The sequence below is a fragment of the Leuresthes tenuis genome, unplaced genomic scaffold (assembly GCF_036924035.1).
Source record: "Leuresthes tenuis unplaced genomic scaffold, fLeuTen1.0.hap1 SCAF_4, whole genome shotgun sequence".
NCBI lineage: Eukaryota > Metazoa > Chordata > Actinopteri > Atheriniformes > Atherinopsidae > Leuresthes > Leuresthes tenuis.
The window spans coordinates 13,346,976-13,373,474 of NW_027325358.1; the positions used below are offsets into that span (position 1 = coordinate 13,346,976).

Genomic DNA, 26,499 nt, shown 5'->3' on the forward strand with positions numbered 1-26,499 from the left:
CAGACTGGGGACATAAAAATCATCATCATCATCATCATCATCATCATCATCATCATCATCATCATCATCATCATCATTTATTCCTCTAAAGTTGTCTCTCAGCATATGGTGCCAAAGACACGTTTTTGTAAAAAGTTTAAGCTTGTTTTTATTTTGAAAGCAAAGTCATCTCGTTTCCGGTTTGAATGTGACTTTCTACGTCCAACTTGCCATTCAAAACTTCTGAGGGTAGGCCAAGCTTTAGCAGAGTAAAGCCGCTCACAGCTCGAGACGCAACCAGAGCTGAGAAGCGCGCAAGGCGAGAACGACGTGATCCGACAAATGAACAAGACACACCGGGAAGGGGAACGGAGACGCAGAGACAAGTATGGGATTTACCGGGAGCCGCCTCTGATGAGAAGGACGCTTAAATTAGACCCATAAGCTTTTCTCAGTTGAGTGAATTGCGCTGCATTGAAAATCATTTGACATTTTTCAATAGAGAATTACGCACGAAGCGCCTTTCCATGGTGAACCAACTTTTACGCGCGGACCTTTGGAGATATGAGGCTTCAACTGTGACCAGAAAGCTGCATTAGTGTCACTGAAATGCAATTTTGTAGCGAGGGCTTAAAATCTGATATTTTTTACGAGAGTTTTGCCTGGAAACAGGACGCATCAAACACTTTTGGCACCAGTAGACGAATACTTTACATTACATACTTGAATGAGCTTATTAAAGGAGACTCTTGTGAACTGAATTCTGAGATAGTAGGAACTCTGTATATATGAACTGTCCATTGTCTGTCATACAGCGTGCATTACGCGCCGGTCCCACTGACAGCTTCACCTGGTATCTCCTTAAATGAGTTTTCAAAACAGCGGTATGGACAGAGTCAGACGTCTAGCCTGCGTGTGAGTCACAGTGAACAAACATTTGGACAAGCTGCACTTATTAACAGTGACACATTTGGGATATATAACAGTGCGTACTTTGCGCAAGCGGCCAGCACACGACACCGGGACAAGGCTCGGTGCAGCCGTGGGATTGCAATCCGAGGTGCTAAATGCCCAGCCGGTCGCTTGCGGCTCCTCAGGCTGGGCGGCAACATGAGGTCCTGGGTCCTGCTGCTGCTGACTGCGCTCTTGACGCCTCGTCTGCGGCTCGGGAACGCTGAGGTGAGACCGCGGAATTTGCCGGTAAACATATGACCTCTAGTCGATGTGGGGAAACCAACAGATATGGTTGAAATGCAAAAAAAAAACTATGGGAATCACGGTGAAATCAACACGTTTTTTCATACTCTAAGACAATTAATCAATTTTGACTCAATTAGCCAAAAAGCTTATGAACATCTGTATCAATACTGTGAAAGACATTGGTGTTGACTGTACCTCCACTACATCTGATAGATCAACAGATATCAGAGTGAGGACAGAAGAAAGACAGGAAAGATAATCCATTTGGGTTAATTTCCCTCTGAACGTTTTTGATGGGGATGTTGGGGATTTCTCTTTTTGCCTGCATTGATTCCTTTTCTGATCGTTTTAAGCCTGAGAATTCTGTGGTCTGACAGAAGGTTGACTTATAGGATTTTACATTTATTTTATCTTAACCGTCTGACGTTTCTCTACCAAGTGTGGGGTAGATGAATTCTAATGCAGTAAAGCAGTGAGAAGAAAAAATATCACTATTTGTGTGCATGTTTGACAGTCTCTTCAGCATTCTATCTAGTTTTCCCTCTGTGAATCTGCAGCTTGTTTCGTTTGTGGGATCTATCTCTTTCAGTGGTTAATTTTCTTGCTTCACAACAGTAATTTTCCCAAGGTGTTACGGGGGGGAGTCATACAGTCACAGAAAGAGGCAGGGGATCATGAAGCAAGGGCTTGGCAGCAAGAGTTAAACTACTGTATGAAGCTGGAGCCAAAATGCATCCATCATTTTCACACCAAGGTCCTATTGGTTCCCATTTTTTCAACTTACCTCTGAAATAGGTTTTCTCTGGAATGGATTCTGCAAGTGCAATTATCTTATGTCCAATATCTACCTATCCATCAAATTCAGTGAAGGTCATAGTCAGTTGGTTTTGCTTTTTACTGGAGATTCATATCACTTGAGAACCTAAGATGGTGCATAACTGTCTCACGAGTCCTGCTGATCAAGTCGCTCATGTGGGCGACGTGTTGGATGACATCTGAAAAGACACAAAATCAGGTGCATTTTTTGAGGGGAACAGCTCTATAATTAATGTCTGGTTAAGTTTCAGCAGCTGAAACTATATGATTACTTTTAGATCACTATTTTAACGTGAAATCAGTTCTATGCTTTGCGATGAGTCTTTGCAAAGCTTTAACATTATCAGCGTTAAGACTCGCGAGCGCAAATTGAGCATTTTGAGCATTTTGTGCAATGAGGGACAGATAGGACCTTAAACTGAGTATTTGGACTTGGACTTTGGGCTTGTCTTTATGCCTCATTCTACTTTTGTTTTAACATCTCACATTTGCTGCAATCTTACAGCATTTCTTCTGGAAAGCAAAGCATCTTGAAACTAACAAAGGGAGCAAACCGTGACTTTCTGAAAATTTCAGCACACGCATCAAAAACAGAATGTTGCAATCACCTTAGCATGTTCACTATAATGCACATGGTGGGTTTAGCAACTTCAGGCTGCACTTTTCACATCTGACGCCCTTTTTACATTTTAAATTAACTCTGGCCTGTCATGTGACCAGCAGGTGTGAGACCTCTGTGACACTAATCATCTTGTCAAATAACGTTGTTCGTGGCATTACGACTGAAATAGAAAACGTCTTTGAAAAAAATCAGCCACATCTAACTGTGGAGTAGACATCACATGCACACAATACATGCACATTCAGCAAAGTCAGGACACAAAAGGTTCACTAAGTATGATGTAAGAAGTTGTACCAGAACATTGTTGTTTATAAGGCAGAGAACATTTTCTCTCAGCTGTTCTGCTTATACAATATGTGGCTGAACACACACCCAAGCACAAATGCACGCACATTGAGAATCATTATGATTCATTTTTAAATCCACTTTACTAGAGCTGGAGTTAAACACACATCAGGTCAGACCTAAATCCTTTCTTCATCTGCTGTTTAAATCACAATTGCTGACTGGTGGCTTTTGAACAGGTTGTTGTGTGACTGTTGTTTCTGCAAGCAAGCTGGCTGTTGCCTGGTGGCTTGATCCATTTTACATAAGAACAACAACTAATCTGCCAGGGATTTCATGGTGTTTGTGTGCCATGCAGCTGCATGTGTATTTTTATGCACTCACATCTGGATACATGGCCTGGTGTAACTGCGTATGTGTTAGTAAGACATATGTGCATGGCAGGAGTCATCCCTGCAAGCCTCAATTAGAAGAGCATTTGTTTGTGAGCCTGCAGTTTTAGTGATAAAATCTAGTGAAACCTGGTGGACAGTTTGAAATAATGGGTGTGATGATAATAATTAAAGTAATAATAGAGCTGTGGGTTAGTGCCAGGCTTTAAAAAAAGATAACAAATTACCTGGTTCAAAAGTTACAGACATATCGAGCTTAATTAAAGCTGTAGTAGGTTAGAACATCTTGCAACAAAGGCGCAACAACGGTTAAATCAAAGATTTATTTTCACTTTTTATCACAGGGATGATTAAACGTTTTCAGTTGGACTCCCAGTAGCTGGTGAGTAGGTCTCCCTTTTTCCACAAAAAGAGCTCTGACTTGTCAGGGTGTGGACCATCTCAGGGTGTCCTGGAGTGTTTAGTATGGGGATGCAAGCAATAGGTCCCGTGGGAACTGTGGGTTCTTCGTGGATTGGGCTTGTTTCTCACTGATGATATCTTGGTCTGATTTTAATCAGAGGAATTCTGAACTACTTTGTTTATCCACAGTTTTGTCCCAGGGCAGTAGTGTTTCTATTGTGTACAAATGAAGACACTACAGTCCTGGAGGAACCACTGTAGTATAAAAAAGCAGACTTTCAGCAGACTGGCTGACATCGAAATGAAGGTTTATAATGTTGTCTACTATAGATGATGTTTTGTTCTTTGTTTTTGTGTGGCTCTTTGCTTTTTCCATATTCTGTATTTTCTGTATATTCTTTATATTCTGTTTTTATTTTTGTCATCAGGTTACATCCTGCATCCCAGTTACCTTGCTACCTATTTCATTTGGTTTATTTTTTCCTCTCATGTTTTCTGTTGAGTTCCCTTCTGTTCTTGTCTTGATTCAGTAATAGCTTCAACTGCATCTTGTTTGAAGTTATCTCCCTCTGCATATATAGTTATGGCCTCCATTGTTTTGAACCAAAGCCTTGTTGACGTTGTTATAAGTTGTGCTTGTTTTCTCATGCTTTTTTTTTGTTTTTTTACTGAGTCACACTCATTGGAATTTTGGATTGGAGTTAATGGTCTTCGTGCCTTTGCAGTGCTTTAGTTTATTAAATAAAAGTTTATTTATTTTACAGTTCACAAGCAAAATGACAAATCATTTCAGCTTTATGTTTGTATTTTTTGTGCATAGTATGTGGTCAGAATGTACACGCAGAGGAACTCCCTTTAGTTTAAATAACTTTGATAGATTTATGCCCCTCTGTGCAAACACAGAGTTCATGGCTTTGTTCTGGAGCCACTGCAAAAAGGAATGGCCTGATTGTAATGATCAGGCCTATGCTGTCGGTGTTCTTCCTTCTCATTATTATTTTCGTCTCAACCCCTCTCTTTGTTTCTCTTTTGCCCTCTGCTCTACTTTCTGCTCCTGTCTTCAGATATATCTCAATCCATCATCTGCACCCTCATCTCTGCAGCCAGGGGTGGGATGGTGCATGTATACGGGGTGCTGTGTATAATTTTGTGTGAATGACATGGAGCATCCACTGAGCTCAGCAGGTCTGTCTAGTTTACGTAGCAGAAAATTGGCAATCTGCCATAACTTTGATGAAAGAAGCCATGTGTTGGGACATCTCGGTGTAATGATGAGTCACTCGTCACACATGTAAAGTTGATGCTTTTGTGAGCATTTTCTCTCCCTTACAGAGTTTGTGCCTCTGTTTGATTGCATGTGTGTGAGCACTCGGCAGGCCACATAATTACATTCCCTTACACTTCACCTTTCTCCTCAAACATTCCATACAACCGTGTTGCCCTCCAGGCTTTCTCCAAGGCCTCATGCAGTGTGTGTGTTTTTTTCATGAGTACATATATGACCGGCTTGTAAATCCCAGCATCCTACCAGGCGGTCTTTATGAACCACAAGCTAAACTAGATCCTTTTGCTGTGTAAGAAATTAAAAATGCCAAATCCCCCTCAGTTATGTCCCGCGGAAATAGTTTTTATTTATGGACAACGCAGACCAAAAGCAACAAAAGAGGACAGCAAGAAGGGACGAAGGTGTTCTTGTCAAACCACTGTTATTTGTCTAATCTTTGTTCTTTTTTTAAACCAGTGGGTTGTTGTTTGTCCATGCGAGAAACTATTTCCTGTATGTGCGTTCCACTGTCTAATTTGTATGTATGTGTGTTAGTGCTTGTGTTTGCAATAAGCACTTGGACTCTAATGATAGCTTGGTGCAGAGTGAAAACTGTCTGTGTGTGAGAGGCTGTCTTGACAAATTGGGCGGACAGTGGTTAAGCATCTGTATGTAAACGGGAAAATAGGGGGCGAGTGTGTGTGTGTGAGCTTGTGTTTGCTTAACTAGGTCAGCCAATGCCTTGTGAAAGTCATCCAGGTGTCCTGAGCCATCGCCTCCCACAATGCAGACAGAGAGAGGAGAAAGCTTAGTGGGGAAAGAGAAGGACATGAAAAGATTTTAATACCACACTAGGTCAGACAAGACAGAGGATTTAATTGTAAATAAAAGGATGTTCTTTCAGCTATAGCTATTGTGCTAGTATGGCTACCTATTAATAATGACATGATTCATTTGGTATATTTTGAGATCAAATGAATCCTTATTGACTTAGGAAACATCATGCATTCATTGAACTTTGAAGAAATAATAAATTAGTTGATTCTCATCTGACCTATTGTAACCAAAGCGTTAGTTCAAAGGCTCAGTTTCCATCATCATGTTTGGAGCTGAGTTAAACTGCCACTGTCTGGAAAGCAGTGAATTTGGATTTCTAGGGAAGGCCAAACAAGTATCATTGAAAAGGAAATCGCTGCACTGGATTTTTAACCTTAAACTAAACAATAGCACCTTTGCAAAACGTATAGAAGCATATTATGGATCCTGTTTTCATAACTCTTAAATGGTAATCGTACAATTTTAATCAAATTACTTTAAATCCAGAGACTTACTTTGAGCTGGTAACCCTCCTTAGAAGAATCCCCTAAACAGTGGAGGCATAATAAAATATACCTTTAAGAATATTTAATTTGAACTTAATCATTTCACACGACCTACAGTCCTGTTATGCAATCACTTAAATTCAATTAGATGACCTCAGACAGCAAATTCAAAGTTTAAATGTGTTTAAGTCTTGTACAACAATAACAATAAAGTGACTTTGTAGATAATCTTAATGTTTGAGTTTTTACTTTAATTAAATTTCAAAGACAGTACGTCCTCATCATGCACTCAGACATATAAACCAACGAAAGGAGACTAGGCCAGTGGAGTTGTCCAATCAGATGACATTTTTGTTGTTGAGTGTTAAAATGTTTGCAAAGAGAGAAAAATTCTTATTAAGGATTTTTTAATTTAACCAAATTCTTGTATATGTTAAATATATTAATCCCTTAAGTTTACAGTAGTCATGTTTCTATCAATTTTGATGCACATATAAAAAAAAATATTAATAGATAAATACAAACTCTTGTTTGTACGTTTCAGAAACGTCGCCTGAAGGGATTTTTGGCTTCTTGAAAAAAAGATTTCAATTTTGACTTGTATCCCCACTTATCCCCAAAGAGGCTGCTTTTTTTCTTTGCCATTACAGCTCTTGATGTAGAGTCAGGTTAGCAACTACTTTTCTGCTTATTACAGCCATAGACAGTGCAGCCACATCACCATCTCACCACACGATGCAGCCTAGTTTCCAAACCAGGTAATAGAAACAAGAAAATGCATTATTCTCCTTAAAGCAACACTTCAAAAGTTCGCTTGACAGCTGGATGGAAACACAACTGAAAACCCTTATCAAACTGCATTGTGAGCTCAGTGTAATCACAATGCTGTTTAACTCTCCGTACTCCCAGTGTGTTAAACACCAACTACTGTAGACGTTATCACATCAGGGTTGAGTGCAGCACAAATCTGATCTGAATGTTTCAGTGGTAGTGGTCTGACTGTTTTGTTGGGGGTTATTTTATACGGTTCATGTTTAACTAGGTTAAACAAAGGCTTTGGACCAGAAAATCAAACAAACAAATTCACCCGAAGGTATCAGAAAAAGTTTATAATGTAGAAAATGTGCAGATTGTTGACGCCACTGTTGATTCTGGTGTGCAATTAAATCCTTCAAGGTGGCAGACCTTATCAGTGAGATGTTTTTCCCCATTTGCAGCAAGCCACAACTCTGTGTCATTCAAGGTTTATAAAGCTATCGAAAGAGGAAAACAAGTGCTCTGATGGATACCACTGTTTTCACAAAATACACTGTATATAAGTGTACATATATCTGTACAGTGCATATAACACTGTATAGATGTATTACAGTGTTAAGATTGCTTTGTTTTTGATATTAGGATTTTTTTCACTCCCATCTTTAGTGAATATAATGTAAACTTGTCATATCCAAGCTTATAGATTTTGCATGGTTTTCAAACCAAGAACATGTTATTCCTTTTGTCTTTTCTCTCTGACAGTTGTACTCATATTTGTTCCATGCCTTGATTTGATTTGGCATCTTCCCGGCATGTGACTGCATCAAATGTTGCTCTTTGTGCCCTGAGATAGTATCAACTAACAACCAACCTAAGCAAAATCCGTCACAGAGCTCACAGTAATCTGACTTTGATCTTGAAAGAGAAACCACACGAGTCTTTCCTTAAAAGCGGCCATGCTGAATCCATAATGAATTCATGCAAAGGCATTCATTAAAAACTCATTAAATGTCAAAATTCTTCTCTTTTCTTGAGTGATTAACAGATAAGTTGTGTAACTTTGTTAATCAACAGCATCTTTTCCAGAGTTTGACTTTTTCACAACTTTTCTACCTCCAACATTTGTGAAACAATGTTTAAAAATCCAAATTGAAATAGAAAATGGGAAACATGAAGTGAATTTTTAAAGAGAGGCTAATTTCCTGTGTCTAAATAGGAGCAACAGCGGTATTTGCGGGCAAACAGACAGGGAGAGGGTGACAACAGCAGCAGCAAACACCAATCAAAACCATCATTTCCTTCGATGGAGGAAGTGAAACTGGAGCAAGTTTTGACTGGAGATCAAGGAGTGAGATATTATACACCAACCCCATTATTTTCCTTTGAATGTCTCACTCTTTTTCCTCAAGTCACTGTTTAATCTCCAGTTTTGAAAAAAGTAAAAAACAGATTAACTTGAAACAAAAGAAAAGTTAATCTCTCAAATTTCGCTCTGTTGTTTCGGCATGCAGTACTTATGACTTTTTTTCAGTGTCTTAGAATGGTTAACACAATTGATTGTGTTTTCAGTGCATTCATTCTCCTCCAAAGAGGCCACTCCCTGCTCCTCAGGGAAATAACTGTGTCATAGTTCAGGGTTCCCAGACTTGGAGCCCTTATTTTCCTTCCCCAAACAGACATCTAGCCTTATTAAAGAACACAAATAACTTATATTCCAGCTTAAGTATTGCTCTTTAAAGCAGGACTAGCTTCTTAATAGGTTAGTAAGAGTAGTTTTACAGCATTGGTTAACTTAAATTTCTCTGTTGTCTGTTATGAGTGAAATATCTAGAACCCTAATGACGAAGACGAAACAGTAGAGTGTGTATTCAGGTCCCATTAATTAAATCTTGTTTGTAAGTTAGGATAAAATAACTGAATGTGCAACTATCAGCAATCAGGTGATGATGAAGGTGTTTTGGCAAATCCAACCCCTGAACTGGGACGCTGCTTTTGACTGAATTCACTCTAATCACACTCAAAGATCTAGTGATTGACCTCAAAATAAAAAGTGTTACCAAAGTGGGTTGCATATTACAACTGTCTGTCTCTCTCTCCACAGGGCGATCCACTACCTCCGTCTCTGGTCGACCTCGTGAGGAATTCTCCCATCACCTCTGTCGAAGACCTAAAACTGCTGCTGCAGCAGGAGACCAATGCAATAGGTACTAATCACCAGTACACACATAAATATACACACACAGACACAGACCATAATAACACAGACACGGAGGAGGTAAGCATGTGAATGTACAAGCAAAGCCCTGAACGTAGAGGAATGCGGTATGAGAGAGTATCAGCATGCATGCTGAGCATCGTGTTCAGACAATAGTTACGAGCAGTGATGAAGCCGCCTGATGAGGCAGAGTAAGAGAGTAGCAGCGACCTTGTATGTTTAACATACAGGCACAGAGAGGGGAGGGGGAGAGAGAAAACCTTCCAGCACAGGGTCATTGCATTGTTCTCCTGCTCTGGATTCCTCAACAGGTTTGAATTATGGATGTGTGTGCCGGTGTGACAGAAAGAGACCACCCCCTTCCACCCCAAACGGAGTCCAAACAAACCCGTTCACACATTAAGATAGGCAGGTGATTTAAAAATTCATCATCATCTTATCACTCAGAGGAACCAAGTCACACATACATATATTAATAGACAGGCCTTTGATCATTCCATAATGCATAAATAACACAGTGACGTAACGGCGACCACAGAGAGGAACCAGCAGAGGGAAGGATTCTTCGAAACAGCGCATGGGGGAAGTGACTCAAAATGTACATTTTGATCTGAAATAAACCTTTTTTTTCTGTTTTTAGTTTTGGAGTTTTCCCAATTTTAGCAAGTGTCTGAATTGACAAAGTATATGAATGAATCATTGAATCCATCTTTGCTTACTGAACCACTGACTATGATGTGTAAAGCTTGGGTCCTACAGAAGGATTTTTATCCAAAATGGGGCTCAAATGGTCATGAATTACTCCGGGTGCATGTTTAGTGACTGGTAATCCCTGACTGTTTATGAAGTTCTATAATAATTTATACTCTCTCATCAGCCTAAGCTGTTGGTTGCTTTGTGTTTGCAAATGTTAACATTCTAACACACTGCTTTGAACATTATTTGTGCCAGTGCTGTTTATCTTATGCGAGTTATGAAAGTTACTTTTATCAGATGAATCAAATATTACACTCCAGTATGTTAACAATATTTTTGTGAGCATTTTTGCATATTCACAGCCCATAAATGTCAAAGAACTCTCACTTGTAGCTATAGCTACTAACTCTTTTTATGTTTTTTCTCTTGTGGGTAGTTTCATCTATTTGAGTTAACATTCTTGCTTTTTTCGTCCCTCTGGCACCAATAAAAGTTTCTTTCATCATGGTTTTAATCATCATGCAACTACTATAATTTTAGATAGTTATGTGTTTAAATTGACTTTGGACCCGAAAGTTCCTGTAAGTTGTTATTTTCATAACCCAAGTTATTCAGACTCTACCGACTGGCTTTAGCGGAATAAAATGGGTCAAATATTAATGTATGAAAGACTAATAAATGAATTACTCCAACAAAATATTTAGAAACAGATAAATGCACAGATAGAATTGAAAGCGCCCTCTGAGAACAATATGGAAGGGTCCTCTTTCTGCTTCAGGCAGCTAATGCTAACAGGCATCCAAGTAACGCCTGTTGTATTTGGTCACTGTGTGTGTGTGTGTGTGTGTTTTTGCGCGTACACACACACACACACACACACACAGTGACCAAAAGCAATCCACACTGGGGATATAATTAGGACTAAAGGGCTACAGCATGAAATGACGGCATATGTGAGAGTGCAAAGGCACACACACAGATCCATGCTTGAGCTATATTTAATACTCATATCGCTCCTCAACTGTATTCTTGACAGTGGCGAGACAAATTGTAGCAGAAAATAGCCTAATTGTTTCAGCAGGGTAAAAAAAGTGGCTTCCTTTGTGCAGTGAACAATGAGCTTGGCTAAAAACTGCCCTAGCAGCTTCTAGTGTTTTACACATTTCTTCTCCTTTTTATGATAGTGTTGCCCGTTTTCTTGTAAAAGTTGGAAAGTCTGAAGTTATCTATTATCTCCAATCTCTCGTTCTTTCTCTTGTAGAACATGAAGAAGATGAGCATGACGTTCTTCCAAAATCCACCCACAGTCGATACATTAGAAGCCTTGGTAAGCTCCACGTTTATCTATATCCCTTCCTTTAGCATTTTGTGTCTGTTTTTATTCATCTGTTGCACATCTCTTTCTTATTGTTGTACTTGTTGTAACTCATACACCATTCTTCTCTGGCTCTCTTGTCCTCATAGTGGAGGCACAGCCAGCCCAGCAGGCAGCCTGTAAAGTTCGAACTGAGGTGATGGAAGTAACTAGATCCATGCTGGACCGCCGCAATGCCAACTTCCTGCTGTGGCCACTATGTGTAGAAGTTCAGCGATGTTCAGGCTGCTGCAACACCAGGTTGTTGCAGTGTGTCCCCACGGTTACCTCCAGCAGATATCTGCAGGTACACACAAGTGATTTCATTCTTCACCATGGAAATAAGTGCTCAAGCAATTTCCAGTTCAGTCTGTATTGATGTTAATAGAGTCTGTCTTTAGAAGTAAGAAATTACTTTGTCATTTTGGTAAATGTGCTTATATAGAGTTTTAGGAATAGAAATTTAGGACTTTCTGAACAGTAAATTACCTTTTTTTCTTTTCATTTACCAAAATTGGTTATTTATTTGAAGCAGGTTTGTATTTCTCTATTTCACGGTTGAACACACTGCATTATGCTGTCAGTATACACAGCAAAATGTCTATATTACTCAAAGTTGTTATTTTATGGTTCTGTATGTGTTGTGGAAAATCTTGTATTTAGATGCCAACAGTTCCTTGGATTGTGCTTTACCACACTGCTCTCCACTATCACAAACCTGGCTTTAAATTGACCAACAAGTTTTGGAAATAACACTTTTATTTGAATCATACTTAATTTAACTTCCTGTTTCAGTGGTAAATGAAATAATGTTTGAAGACTCAACCACTTAGCTTGATCTTACCCTTTACCAGAATCCTTGAACCATATGAATGAGCTTACTGTTAAATTTGTACAAAAAACAGTATAAAACATCAGTTCATTTCTCTGCATGGCCTGGGTGATTTCTCAAGAGGGGTTGCTAGGCAACCAACAAACATTCCAAATATTTACTCCTCTTTGCTTGGAGGTAGTGGAATTGAGAGTAATGCAATTTAATGTTTAATGAGTTCAATCAGAGCCAAAGGCTGATGGGTCTGTTACCACTGTTTTCCCATTCTCAATGATTACTGAAGCTAACTGGATGATGTCTCTGGTTTCATAATACATAAATACACAAGAGTAGTATTGATGTTATCATTAAGCATTATTTGAATAAGCGTATCTCTGAGTAAATTTCACTTGTCACCTGCTTTAATGAAGTGGCATGCAAAATAAACAATAGTAGGAATTTTAACTGGTTTAGAAGATGTCACAAATCGTTAAAATGCATAAATATGACAATATTTATGCAATAATGTAGAATTGTAATTAAACTGACAAAACAAATTTTTTTCAAATCGAATATTGTCCATATTGAAACCACGCAGATATGATGATTAAAATGAAAGTGTATCAGTCAATTTACCAATTAGGTCAAAGTGCCACAAAGGCACAGAAGCCTCTGAAAGCTTTGTGATATATTTTCAGTTTAACTGCTTCATGAGATACACCTGATACTCTTGTGTAGACGTTGGGAATTAACATGCGGGATGTGATTTAATTTGTGAAATGACAAAAACAGGTAATTCCACATTTTTGTCCTTTGAACATTAGATGGGGAGAACAAGTCTTGACAAGGAGAAACCAGTTGACATGACTTTATTAGCTTCCCTCAACAATGGTGTCATCAACAATGACATTACTTTGTCGCACATTGCATCGTTACTCTCACAGTATGGTCAGAAATCTGAAAAAAAAACCAAAAAGGTTTTGTTTTCAAGGTTTCTGTGTTTCTCATGTCTGGACCCCACATTAACATTGTTATTTATGCTTGCAGGTAATAAAGATTCAGTTCATCAACCGGAAAGCCCGCTATGAAAAAGCCATCATCTCGGTGGAAGATCATGTCAGCTGCAAGTGCCAACACTCCTCCGCACCCTCTTCATCATCTTCCTCCTCAACTGTCCCTGTTCCTCGCTCCGCCACTCAGAGCTATCCCAGTCTTCTTCCGCCTCCACCGCAACAGCCTCCCCCATCCTCCCACCTTCCTCTGCCCCTTCCTCGGCCTGCTCACCCTGCCTCACCTAAGACTCACACCTCCAAGGCAGATCTCCATCGCCATGATGACCTTAAGCACAACCAGCAGCTTTACCATCCTGAGGAGCGTGAGCCAGTTGCAAGGCAATGGCAGCAGGGTAGTTACACTCAGTTGGTGCACTGGACACAGCCCAGGGTGCATCAGGCGCCCACACATGTGCAAGCAGGAGTGCACCAGGCAACGACTGGGTTGCTTGGGTCGGTCAGCAGCTGGCCATCTGAAGCGAGGGCAGAGCACAGCGTCATGGGAAGCAAACAGCAGGTGGGGCACGGGAGCGGCTTCGAGGGCAGCAGGGAGGAGAGTGGTGTGCAAGTATCAAACAGTGGTGGAGAAGCACACCATTCTGATCATGCACAGAGGCAGCAACAGCTTCTACAGCACCAGCAGAGACAACAGTATCAGTATTATAATCACCCACACTATCCACAACAGCACAACCGTGGAGGAGCGGAGGACCAAGAGCTGAGGACGCAGTATCAGCTCAACGCTCCACAGTCTGACAGCGCTTCTCCACCTGTCAGCCCAACCCAGACACCCAATTTAGGGAGAAACCCCACCCTTCCTACATTTACTATTCAGAAAGACTCTGTGACCAGCCAAAAAAATAAAGAGGTCACAAATCACAAACAGACTGAGACTGAGACAGTCAGTCAAAAAGATGGGAATGAGAGGGAGGAAAGTGGGTCAGCCAATAGCGGGGACTCGGCTGGGGGAAAGCTGGCCAATCAGGGGAATGAAAAAGACTCTAAAGCGAGCAGTGAGGATGGCCGTTTAACAGAGGAAGAAAGGAGACAAAAGCTCCTGGAGATTGTACAGAGGGAACCAGATAAACCATCTATTCTCCATCCACATCATCCTTCGCAAAGACCAAAGCCAACCACATTTAAAACAGGTACTGTTCAAATGTGTAAGAAAGTGTGTGTGTGTATGTGATGTAAGTTGGTACTTCACTTAAAAGCAAGTAGTCATGTTGCAAAGTTTTTTGCAAAAAGGTAACTTGTTGGAGTGAGTTTGTGTATGCTTGATACATACTTGGCAATGTATCTCACGCAGAGTTACTGTAAACATAAATTATCATCAAAACATTTATAAAAGAGGGTCTATAACTTCAAAAATAAAATCTGAGCATTTGGAAATAATGTAAATAGAATAACGATAACGACAAAATAACGATACAATGATAAGAAAAACAAAAACCATGGTTATAACCCATGGTTATTCTCTCCCAGCTGCGAATGGTGATGCTCTCTGAAATATAAGTTTGTATCATTATTATTATTATCATCATTATCACTTGTTCCACTTCTCGAGTTAAAACATGTATTGTAATTTAAGTTTGCATTGTATGAGAGAATCAGTGTGACTTTCCCAGGCAGGAAGCAGCTAAATGTACATGCATGACTAAACAACATCACCACATGTGTCCTGCCATTCTTCCTCATTCCCTTGAGAGCTCTGCAGTCAGAGACCTTCATATGCAACTCAAACCTGAAGGTAGTCACAGCCTTTGTTACACAGGCTTCAAGGCTACCAGGTACCCTTTAGGATACCGTAGAAGAAGTTTCACACCAAGTTCAATCCTCTCTTCACTATGTTGTCCGGATTATTACTTTTATTAAACTCCCTGTTTAATTTGTGCACACAAACTTTATTTTCTTGCTTATATATTGTCTTCCACTTAAAGTATTGAGTGCTGATACTAAACAAGCAAACAGATTTTTTTCTCTCTGTAGTAAATTAAATTCATATGTATTTTTAATGTTTGAACATGCGATTCAAATTTGAATGTACATTTAGAAAGGAATAGGACAGTGTTTTAAAAAAAATGCTGAAAATGACATTTGCAGCTACAGTTGCAGCTTAAGAAGAAGTGACTGATCACTTGTCGTTTTCCTACTCTGTCCGGTCTCTTGCAGCATTCTCCACTGTTTCTCCCATGTCAACGTCAGCCCGTCAGGCGCCGTTCCGACCTGCTTCACCTCGCCGCAGGAGAAAACACCGCAGACGCATCAGCAAAGCCGCTATGAGAGCTATGATCATGTAGAGCTGAAGGTGAGAGAAAGGACAGAGCTAGAGGGATGAGGGGAAGTGGTAATGCAGGTGATAATTCTGACCCAGTTACTTAAGTCAGTAATGCAGGAAAGTGTCATTTAACATGAGGTCGATGGGTGTAAGTATTTTTGGTCCTCTGAACTTGCATTATGACCATTGATCCACCTGATGAATAGTGGATCTTTCCATTATTTTGATGAATATGACTGTTTTCTGTTATGAAATGAAAAATTGGGAAATTAATTCTGAAATGTATCTGCCGCTTCAATAAGCTTTTTATTGTGCTTTTATATCTTTTATAACTGCTAAGGATATTTGATCTGTGTGTTGCTGACTGTTGTTAATGTACATAGATGTTGGTCAAAGTAATAAGAAACTAAAGAAGTTTAAAGAAACAATGGCAATGAATTATATGCGGCATGAGCTATACAAGCAAATCAAGTATGAGTGTGGACAAAAATTAAACTTAACTTACCGTATTGGTGTCTTCTTTCTCCAATAGGAAGTGGTGATTAAAACTAAAAGATTTTGGCCTGAAACGCTGCTCCAAAGGAATGTAGAGACATAAGAAAGATGAGATTCCTGATGGATGAACGTTCAGATCCTTTGGACGGATCTCAGGCGGCGGACAGTCCTGCTGTTTTCAGTGGACAGCTTTACAGAAAGTCAACTTTCTGGCTCCGGAGATGCTAACAAGCATCCAGCGTTCTTGACTTAAGTGCAATCTTATGAACTCCTCGGGTTTGAGGATATCTGTCACACTAAACACTGGATCTTGTTTGTTTCATGTGTTTTGACCACAAATCCAAATACTGAGGGATTATGGAAGCTAGACAGGTGGCAGCCATTGATTGGCTACTTTTAACATGTAAATCAACAAATGACTTGAACTTTGGATGTTATCATTTGAGGCTAAACGTGGAGTTCAAGTTGAAAACTACAGATGAGGAGAACTGGATTTCTACACTGGGATGATAACTGGAAACTGGAGACTGCAGCTCAGGCCTCAATGCCAAACATTACTGTACTGTTATCCTATAATGTCTGAATCTAACATTATCTAACACTGGAGTAGCTGTACACTGATCATACTACACTGACTTTAGAGAAGTGCTCAAGTGTGTACTGTAGCTAATTGTACTGGAAATTATCAATAACCTGCTCGTTCTTTACTACTGCCAGATCAAAATGGAATGGAATAACAATGCCTGCTTTGATAACGCGCTATGGATATCCACATTAAGGCAAGTCTTAAAGACCTGGCTTTAAGGGATGGTTGTGAGCCAGTTATAGCCAATACTGAAGTGTATAAATGCTTTTAGAGTATAATTTCCAGGGGAAAATGACTTAACTTATTTAAAAAAAAAAAAGAAAAAAAAGGGGATACAAGGTCCTCTGGTTCTTAAGTGTAATTAATGTTGCAGATGTGTCAGGTTATAATTATTGGATGTACAACTGTTACTGTAATGAATGTTATTTTTATTATAAAATAAAAATGGTCAAGGAATATTTCAGTGTTGTGTTTAACTTTGCACGCATATGCATGCATAATATATTTGCATGTGCATATACATGTGCACTTGCTTTTTAAAATCATCTGCTAATCTTTGCTCTGTGACTGTAAGTCCTGTAGCACTGTCACGCAAGGCAAAGCAAGGGTCAGCAGAATGTCTGGTTGCTATAGCAACTCGTGGACAGACCTGTCAACAGAAGAGTATCGTATGGTGAAAGAGAGAAGAGGGAGGGAGGGAGGGTGTCAGCCCAGGAATGGCTAGAAGATGAATGACAGAGAGGGAGAGGGAGAGGCTTAGGGCCCAGTTAGGGGTGGAGAGTGCTGAAACATGACAGAAAAATGTGTTTAGAAGTTGATACAGTCGATGTCATAAAGAATCATGGCATGGTATTACGAAGAATATTAAAGTAGGGACACTATGACAGAGACGTGTCATGAAGAAAATTTAGGAGAGGGAAGGAGTTTAAATGTCATTCTGTTGGTGTAACAGGGTTTCCCCTGCAAAGCTAATTCCGTCAGCAGATTCTGTTCTTTAAAAATGACGACTCAGCTCAAACCTTCCAGAGTTCCTTTTATAAACAAACACTATAACACTGCCTAGATGTGGCAAAAACCAAAAAAAAAAACCAACTTTAACAATGTACTTAGATCTATGAGTTGCTCTTATTCACTACAAATGCTTAATATCTACGAAAATTTTAAACACAATGGGAAAGGGCTGTAAATAATAACCTCCACATTTGGACACCTCGATATCTTGCAAACTTGTGTGTTCACAAGCAATGTTTTACTTATAACTCATAGTCCAGTAGACGGCACCAAAAATTCACAAATTGTGAATTACAAATATTGTACTAAAGGAGAAACAATGATGAGTTTGTTCCGCAAATGAAATAAAGAAAGCAAATGGAGAGGTTTCTGGTTTCTGAAAATTAGGCAATAGGTCGGAAAAAAATATTTTGGGTGAACTTGAGGTCTTCTAAACTTCTAAACCCTTGACATGGAATTGAAACATTGAAAAGCCACTCATATGATCAACCAAATCAAAGCATAGTGTGAATGGCAAAAAAGTAATGATGCTCAAAAAACGATGAAGGTGCAGTCACATAACATGCAGTGCTGGTCAAACTGTTTGTGGCTGTTTAGCATTCATTGATAGATAGCTAATTATGGTACAATAGAATTTAAGTTTTAGATAATTTTTGATAAAATGTGTTTCTTTTGGTGAAAAATTGTTCATGGCGTTTACTCTTTACATTAGCAGCACCTTATTTACACTCAATTTAGGATGGACTAATTGGAACAGGATTTTCTCCAAGTTAGAATACGTGCAGTTTGTTCTTTTGCTGTGGAAACAGCAGCAGAGCTTCGACAAAGTTCACCAGAGCCAGCAAAAACAAGCAGACACACAATAAGAAAGTCTTTATAAAAAGCAAGCATGTTGCCATGTCCCCGCTCTCAGACACTTAATTGACTGATTACAATTATGTTAGTAGCGATAGGAATGAAAATAGGCCCTATGTGTTATGCTAAAGAGTCGTGAGTGGGTGGTCCCTCCCCATCCTGAGATGCTCTGTTGTGGATTGAGAAAATGTTTCTCAGCAGTTTTGCTGACAAGAGTCTTTCTACACCCACTGGATAGTGTCAAAATGACCTTGTCATCAGTTTAAAACAAATTCTAGGCTGTTTCTTTTTCTAAGTTCCTCTGAAGTTGCTTTTCTTTTTTTTCAATATTTCCAACAAACAAGCTTACATGCCATCAGTGTTCGGCTCCTTTCTTCTTTTCCCTTGTAAGCCATAACCCTGTGGTTTGGTTCAGCAGCCAATAGGTGTCCAGGTGTGAGTTTGTGTGGTGTAATGAACCAATGAGGGTGAGCCAAAGTTCAGCCAGGTCACCTGGGCCCAACAAACTCTCTGCTACCAGTGATGTGTGTGTGCGCAGGCAGGGGTTGGCATGTGCGCGTGGCTGCCTGCCATACCATACCTGCGGTGTCCTTCTGACAAGTGTGTGCGATTGTACTCATGTGTTGTGAAACAAATGGAGAGTGTGTCTTCTGGCAATGTGTCCCCATGCTAGCAGCTTAATGAGCTAGCAGCTGGCAGCCAATCATGGACCCCGGCAACCTCCGAGGTCACACCAAGGCGTCCTGTGTAAACAGCGCGGTCGATCCTCCTACATTTAACACAGTCTTGACAAGATGCACACACACACACACCTTTAGGAGAGGTCTGAGTGGTTAGGGTGCAGTTTTAACAGATAAACAAACAGATGATTACATGCTTTTATGCAGACACAGAGACACACCTTCCTGGCTCAGTGCTGCACGTTGAAGATTGCATGTTGTCGTTGTCGTGAGAAGATGTGACTTTACTGTATTTCCCTGAGAATGAATCACTGTGAACTGACTTCAGCTGAACATACACTTAAACCTTAAAGAAATCAATGAATCAACGGTGAAGAGATCAATTTAAGCTGTAATTTTCATTAGGTCAGTCAGCACACTATCTCAAGTGGTCTGACAGTATACAGTTTATTTAGATTTACACAAAACACTGTCTGTCAACTACAAGCTGCTATCTACAACAATAGAAAATATTTCATGATAATTTATACTGCAGTGATTTAATTTCCCTATTATTAAATGAAGTGATTATTAAACCTTTTTGACTTTTTGTGATTGTGACTTTATTTCTTCATTAGATTTAAATTCAAACAACTGTCGTTGAAATCCTCTTCCATGAAACAGATAAGAAATTCACCGTGCCACTTAAAAAATCTGATAAATGTCAGGTCAATGCACTGCAACGATCATCAGTAAGTTTACAAATTCCCAGCTGAACAAGCCAAATACCATGACCCTTAAATAAAAAGACCCAAACCTCCATTTTGGAGTGCTGATGTTTTAATGCATAACTGATTTACAAGGATTTAACAGCAATTGAAGGCTCCAAGTGTGTGATAACAAGAATTACAGTGTACAGCATTTCTGTGAAGAATAGTTTTGTTTCTTCCACATCCACTGATGAGCCTTTGAAGTAATTCATATACCATGTGACAAAATTCTGTCTTGGTCAGAGTGAGGTCACAGCTACAGTTTCTGTGATCTGGCTCTGAATGATACTGCATATAAAGTGGTGCTTTTTTCGATTTGCATTGTTTTCTTTATTAACTCAGATTTAGTTCACTTGTTGAACAGCTTTCCGGTAAAACTCTCTGTCCTGCCGGGTTGGGAATTTTGGCTCAGTCTGCTTCTTATTGTGACAGACTCTGTCAATATTATCTGTCTGTCTCAATGGGGAAGTGAATCTCCCTAAATCCATTTGTTTCACTCTCTGGAGGAAACCAAGATGACCACCCCACCCCACTGACCAAACACACATACACACACAGTCTCCCTTGGCCACAATAGTGTTGTCATGTGGTGAGAGTGAGTTTGCATGGACTTGGCAGGTAGTTTGGTCTCCCTGTTGTTTGCTGAGGGGGTGTTGTGACTCCATGTGCGGCCTTGTCTAATACCCCCACCCACACACACACAACTTTGTCCTCAGTCCACCCTGTCTTAGGACACACACATGCACAACCATGTGTACATTATTCTGAAAAAACATCTGCAAGATTTAACAGGAGGATGATGTAAAACACACTCTGGCTGTGCAATGAAGTCAAACTGAGCAGCTGATTTTGAGTGAATATCACTGCAGGGAGCTCCTTAACTAAATGTTTTCTCTTGCTCCAAGTCTTAATCTTTGCTGCTCTGTGCCCCGAACCTCACCTTGACCTTGAGTTGTTTTAATCTTTTTTGATACAAGTAAAAGCTAATTTCCAGTTTGCTGACAGCAGATCTAAGCAGCATTTTAAGTTGATTGCTGGAAGTGAAGCAGGAATTGAAAAACACAAATAAAAAAAAAAGAAACTCAAAGCACACAAGTCTAATTTCAGTCTCATGACTAATGTGCAGTGCTGACGGTGCTTATTTTCAAATGCATTTCCATTACTTTTGATGATTACAGATAAATGATATTTTATTTCAAATGTTTCCCTAATCCCCAGATTTGACTGGTTTTGTTTTATTACAATGCAGTTACATGCACCGTTGAGTCAAGCTGTGGTAACAACTTGACTTGAGCATTTAACTGGACCATTGTCCTGGTCCAAGTATATAAGGGAGTTGAATCAAGTTATTGTCTGAAGTATGTCCTATGCTGCAACGCTGTGGACTGCGTGAGAAAACATTCAAGACGTCCTTATGCCTCTAACTTTCTCTGTGTAATATCATGGCATATGTAAGAATTCACTGCACATACGGTATCTTGAAGGTTTTTGAATGGTGGTTTTATCAGATGATGCTGCAGTAATGAAATCAGAATTTATTGAGAGCAGCGAGACAGACTGGAAATGCTTTAAGCAACCGTAAGTTGACACACTGTCTTAAAAAATGCATCACAGTCGTCTTGAAATACCATTTTGGGTAACAATAATGTGTTGGAGGCAACTCTGGTTCTGGCTATGGTTATAGCCAAATTACACTCTTGCCTTAAAAATGATGGGCCACAGACCAATTAGTGGCATCAAAATCACAAAAGCATGTCCATCATTTATGTATATTTTGTGATGACGGTGTTTCTAAGTGTTAAGTTTATATTATTATTATTTTTGCATTTTTTAAAGTCTAAGTTAAAGACTAACTACAATCATTCATTTATGTGATTCAGACATGATGCGTCAGAAAAAAAGGCTCAAATGAAACTCTAACCTTTACCCTAAAACAAGCTCCTAATTTCTCCAACATATCTGAAAAAAAGACATCTGCGTCCAATTGACCTCACTGTCCAAAAATGTTCAAATTCTCAGAAATTCTCAGGTCCTCCCAAAGATTCTACAAACAAGTACAAAAGCTTATACACAAAGAACTTCAGCTGTCACTCTTGCTCCTTATTTGGCATTATTTGACTTCATCACACAATAGCTTGGAATTTAATCATTCAGCACAACCTCTTGCTCAGTTTCCTGTTATTATCTTGCAAGGAGCTCAAGCAATCTATACAAGGCTGAACGTGGGGGAGAGAAAATCCATAGAATCAAGTATAACAAGACATCAACTGTCTGTCATTGTTTCTTTCATCGTTGCCTCCACTGTTTGTGCTCATCATTGGAAGTTTTCGTACAGTGTGATGTGAAAAGCGTTTTCTCTTTACCGTGTCACCTGTCCACTTTTTGTGCAAGGTGTCATAATGAGTAATATCTTCCGTCAGCGTCACAGGGAAATTACCTATCCACCTTAGTAAAGTTGGATTTCATGGGTGTGAACAGGTATGCTGACAATGCCCTCCTGCTTGGTCTAAAAAGAGTATATTTGCTCTGGGTTGCTCTGGGATAAGTCAGTTGTTCATTAACCCAGATTTTTTTTGTTGTTGTTGTTGTTCATGGAAAAAAGCTGGAGTAGTGTCGGGGCCAGCAGATTCCCAGGAGAGCGGGAGGTATTTTAAGAACAACTTTATTTGTCCTAGGGCTCTTGGTTGCAGTTACTAGGCATTAGCTTGTTTCTAAATGTCCAGTGAGGTTTACAGAAGTGAAACGAGAAGTGCGTGCTTGTCCATTTCTTCCCCTTGTCTTTGTTTCACTGTGCCTGAAAATCCAATTCTCTTTCCCTTCTGTATTCCCCCCTTTTTCATCACGCTCTTCTCATCTTGCTGCTCTGCACTTGTTCTTCTCATGAAAACACGAGGGAAATAACATAGAAAGAGGAACTCCGCTTTCCTTCTGACCAGAACTATATTTGTTTCTGGTTTCTTGGGGGATGTGGTGAAATGCAGCACCCATTTTGCAACATATTGCACACATCCTCAAAACACACACACTTTTCCTGATGGTCTGTTTTGAAGAAGTCTCACCATCAAACATGATTTTTTTTTACACATCCGAAGAAAATAAAGTCAAATCATGATGACATCAATCATTTGCCCTCAAATACTGCTTAATCTCATGAGGCAAATGCATAATTGAGTCATTAACAAAATATAATTGTGTAACAATTCATGGTTAACAATCATGACATGGCAATGTATCCCTAGTCTGCTGTTTTATGTCAAGAAAGCATCCATGTGAGAGTTCTGTAGTGCATGAGCCATGAATATTAAAATGTGTAAGCTCTGACCCTCTCCCTGTGCTTTTAACTGCTAATCTTAACCATAAACTAGTGATCACAAAGTAGAAAAATAAAAGGAAAACAATGGATTTAAAAGCACTTTAGGGTCCTTATAGTAATCTCATAGAGGTGCACTTTTGATTTTTCGATTCTGCTGTTTTTTTTCATGCTTCAAGCTTTAGGTTGGAAAAAAAACAAGACAAACAAACTTGTACATACTCTAAAAAGCAAGTGGACAAGAACAATAATCAAATGCACGCTATAGAGTTTACACAAAAATATTTAAAAAACACTTTTTTTTGCAACCCGAAAGCAATGCTATCAGTACAGTACACAGAGGCACTGCTTTTCTGCATCCAAACAAGGATTTACACACAAACAGACTGCACACACAGATTAAAAGTCCACCTGAGCTACACTGAAATCCACCACTTCTACTCTTCGATGCAATGGACCAAATCGACCGTGTAAAACATGTACATTGTCATGCAGTTACATGTCGTGGGTGAATGTCATGATGTACTGTGGCACAAACAGCAGGAGACATTTACGATGTTTGTACTGTGGACCCATGTAAGTCAGGTTGTCAGTTATTTCACAAAAAGTTTGCTATATTTTGAGGATGAGCGCGTCTTTGTCTTGTAAAATAGAGTAATTATGAATTAGCATCTATCTTTTTTTCCCTACTGTTCAGTAAAGAAAATTAGGCTATAGCCATGTTTTATAGTTTGGGAAAAATCCATTTGTTTAAGTGAAATTTTAGAGAACAGTGTTTCCAACTTTGTGCAACATTTTGATAAATGTCCTTGCTTACATCAACATGAAAACGCTCATGTGATTATAAAGGTTTTGAAGTATATTTGGTCAGTGTCTCATACTGTATTTTCATGCAGAACTCGACTGGCTCTGATCTCGACCTCATACAACACCTCTGAAATGTGCTTCACTGCAGAGTGTAGCACACACCTTGTAGCCGAGGAATAGTCTTCATCTTCATTAATGATTCAAAGCTGACCAGCTGCTTTAGGTCAAGCATTCAACTCTCTTTGAGATTTTGTCACATACTATATAAATCCCTCTTGATAATAGTGGTTTATTGCTGTTGTCGATGACACAGATACTTCTGCAACTGATGTGAGTCAAACCTGAAACATGAAGTGAAGCTGTAACAGTAGTAATTTAACTCAAATCTGAAGTGGTAAGAACAAAGGAGGCTTTTAAAAATGTTTTCCTTATTTCTGAAAAAAAAAAATACTGCTGCTTAACTTCCATCCACCATCATTCATCAGTTTTTTACCTGCTTAGCTCAGCATCACTCACTCTACTTACCTCTCGGCGCTCTCACTCTGTAATGACCCCGGTCTCTGCTGCACTCTGTCACTCTAATCCACTGTTGTCCTCCCTGGCTTGATGGTTATTATGCCGTGCTTGTTGCCCTGTTGTACCCTTTCCTTGGGATATGTGTGTACATGAGTCCCATTTTCTGTGTGGGAATATTTTTCTTGTTGATTGAAGAGAGCTTGCTTAGTGCCGATTCAGCGCCTGTAGTTAAAACATTAACTATGAAGTTACACACTTTTAAGCAAATAAATGTAGGCACTCATCCAAAAACTGAGAGACAGTAACTCAATATATAACTTGCTGTGTATTTATCGACTGTTTCTGTATAAAGCACGTAAATCTATCAAAAAATGAATGAATGCCTGATTTATGGTGTGCACAGCACTGGCTACATATTCAAGCAGCTTTGCCTTAGTAGAGCATCAACACCGGCTGTACACATCTTACTAGGAATGCTTGTACAGTCACTGTTTACTGTGTTTGTAAGTGCATGTGCCTGCATATCAGCAGTGTGAGGTCAGTACTGTGGAAACTCTGACTGTGTAGGTGTGCCACAGCCTTGGAGGCTTTAACTTATGTAAGAAGCCAGGTGTATCTGTTTATTGAATGAGCCCAATACACAAACAGGTGCCAACAAACATGTTACGTTTGAAGACATAACTGACAAACACTTCCAAATTTAGGGTTTTCTTCAAGACAGAATTCTGTCAGTACTCAGCAAATGTATGTAGACAAAAAGCCACAGAAAATTCGACATGGGTGTCCTTCTTTAAGTCACATAGCTGTGTACTGAATATATATCCAGATATCCATACTTAGGTGTTGCAAACCAGACTGAAAAAATCAGATATGAGAAAGTCAGGCTTGAGTCACATCAGCCTGGTAATGTGAATGTAGCCTTGGCAATGTTCTTTCTAACATTCCTGAACGCAGTGTGATGGAGCATATCATCCTGCTGAATGAGGCATTTTCATTGAGTTGTGTGACTGACTGGTATGCACCAACGTTCAGGCTGGTAGCGCATGTGCATTTTGACGATCTTCCAGGTGCTGATTCCTTGGCAGTATTGGCATTATATAGTATTGTGTACGCAACTCAAACAGTTTTTCTATAGTTTGAATTGTTACCATGAATGTATGGGTCTGTTGTCAGGCAGATGTGAAGATTTACAGTGAAAACAGGAAACAGTTTGACACTAGATTTGTGGTGTTGAACCCTGTTGGAATGTCAAAAGTAACATTTCAAATTTCTTATTGGGCAGTTTTATTTATGCATACTGAAATTTAACCATGAAGAAGCCCCCCCCCCCCCCCCCCCCCCCCCCCCCCCCTTCATTCTTCAGTGTGCATAAAGCCAATGAACCATCACCTAAAACATTTTTAATGGTGTGAGCCATGTTCTTGTCTTCCACCAGAGTTATGACTCGCGCACCACTCTTATGGCTCCTCAACAAAGAACCTTTGAATGAATGCAGATTTAGTAAGCACTGGTAAAATACAGGTGTTACTTTCATCATCTGCTCTTAGTATAAAATGCCTTAAGACACGCTTTGACTTTACTATAGTCGAGGAAAGGGTCAAGCAACTGAGCTGACATGTGGTAACATTTAAGGTTTCATATTGTGCTCCTTGTTAAATAGGTAAGGGGAGTCATACAGTTCACCAGAGAGTTACTTTCCACTTTCAATTCAAAGTGTCACACACTGCTCATTTAATCATTCCTGTATACCCATTTTTGTCTTTTTTTTCATTCCTGGCCGCACTTTTTTTCCCAAAGGAGCTGCTGATCACACTCTTTTAATGAAGAGTTCTATGATTGATAAAGCACAACAGCCAATAGGAGAAGTCAAGCACATCAAATTCACATGAAGCAAACTGACCGATGGGTAAGACATTACTGTACTAGTATAAAGTTAGGCTCTGCACCAGCACTGGACAACACGGACTAATTAATCGAGCAAATGGTAAACCAGTAGCTTTGGTATTTGTAAAGGTAAAATGACATATCAACAATGTTCATGTTGTT

At 39.5% G+C, this 26,499-nt stretch overlaps 1 protein-coding gene across 2 annotated transcripts; it reads left to right on the top strand.

Annotated features, from left to right (window-relative positions):
• Nucleotides 1–239: 239 nt before the first annotated feature.
• LOC140305694 (uncharacterized) lies at nucleotides 240–16,981 on the top strand. Of its 2 annotated transcripts, none has more exons than XM_072384663.1 (7): nucleotides 240–1,158; nucleotides 9,140–9,242; nucleotides 11,211–11,276; nucleotides 11,414–11,610; nucleotides 13,162–14,314; nucleotides 15,339–15,474; nucleotides 15,977–16,981. In XM_072384663.1, the coding sequence occupies exons 1-6, from the start codon at nucleotides 1,090–1,092 to the stop codon at nucleotides 15,464–15,466; spliced, it is 1,716 nt and encodes a 571-aa protein (XP_072240764.1). In that variant the 5' UTR covers nucleotides 240–1,089; the 3' UTR covers nucleotides 15,467–15,474; nucleotides 15,977–16,981. The 2 variants fall into 2 exon arrangements, with proteins under 2 accessions (XP_072240764.1, XP_072240765.1); XM_072384664.1 differs by having other exon boundaries at nucleotides 240–433.
• Nucleotides 16,982–26,499: the final 9,518 nt, after the last annotated feature.

Bases quoted from the DNA above. Each gene is read 5' to 3' on its own strand.
- LOC140305694 (XM_072384663.1), top strand. From the start codon at position 1,090: ATGAGGTCCTGGGTCCTGCTGCTGCTGACTGCGCTCTTGACGCCTCGT. The intron at 9,243-11,210 runs GTACTAATCACC...TTTCTCTTGTAG, and splicing joins GCAGGAGACCAATGCAATAG to AACATGAAGAAGATGAGCAT. The intron at 11,277-11,413 runs GTAAGCTCCACG...TTGTCCTCATAG, and splicing joins TCGATACATTAGAAGCCTTG to TGGAGGCACAGCCAGCCCAG.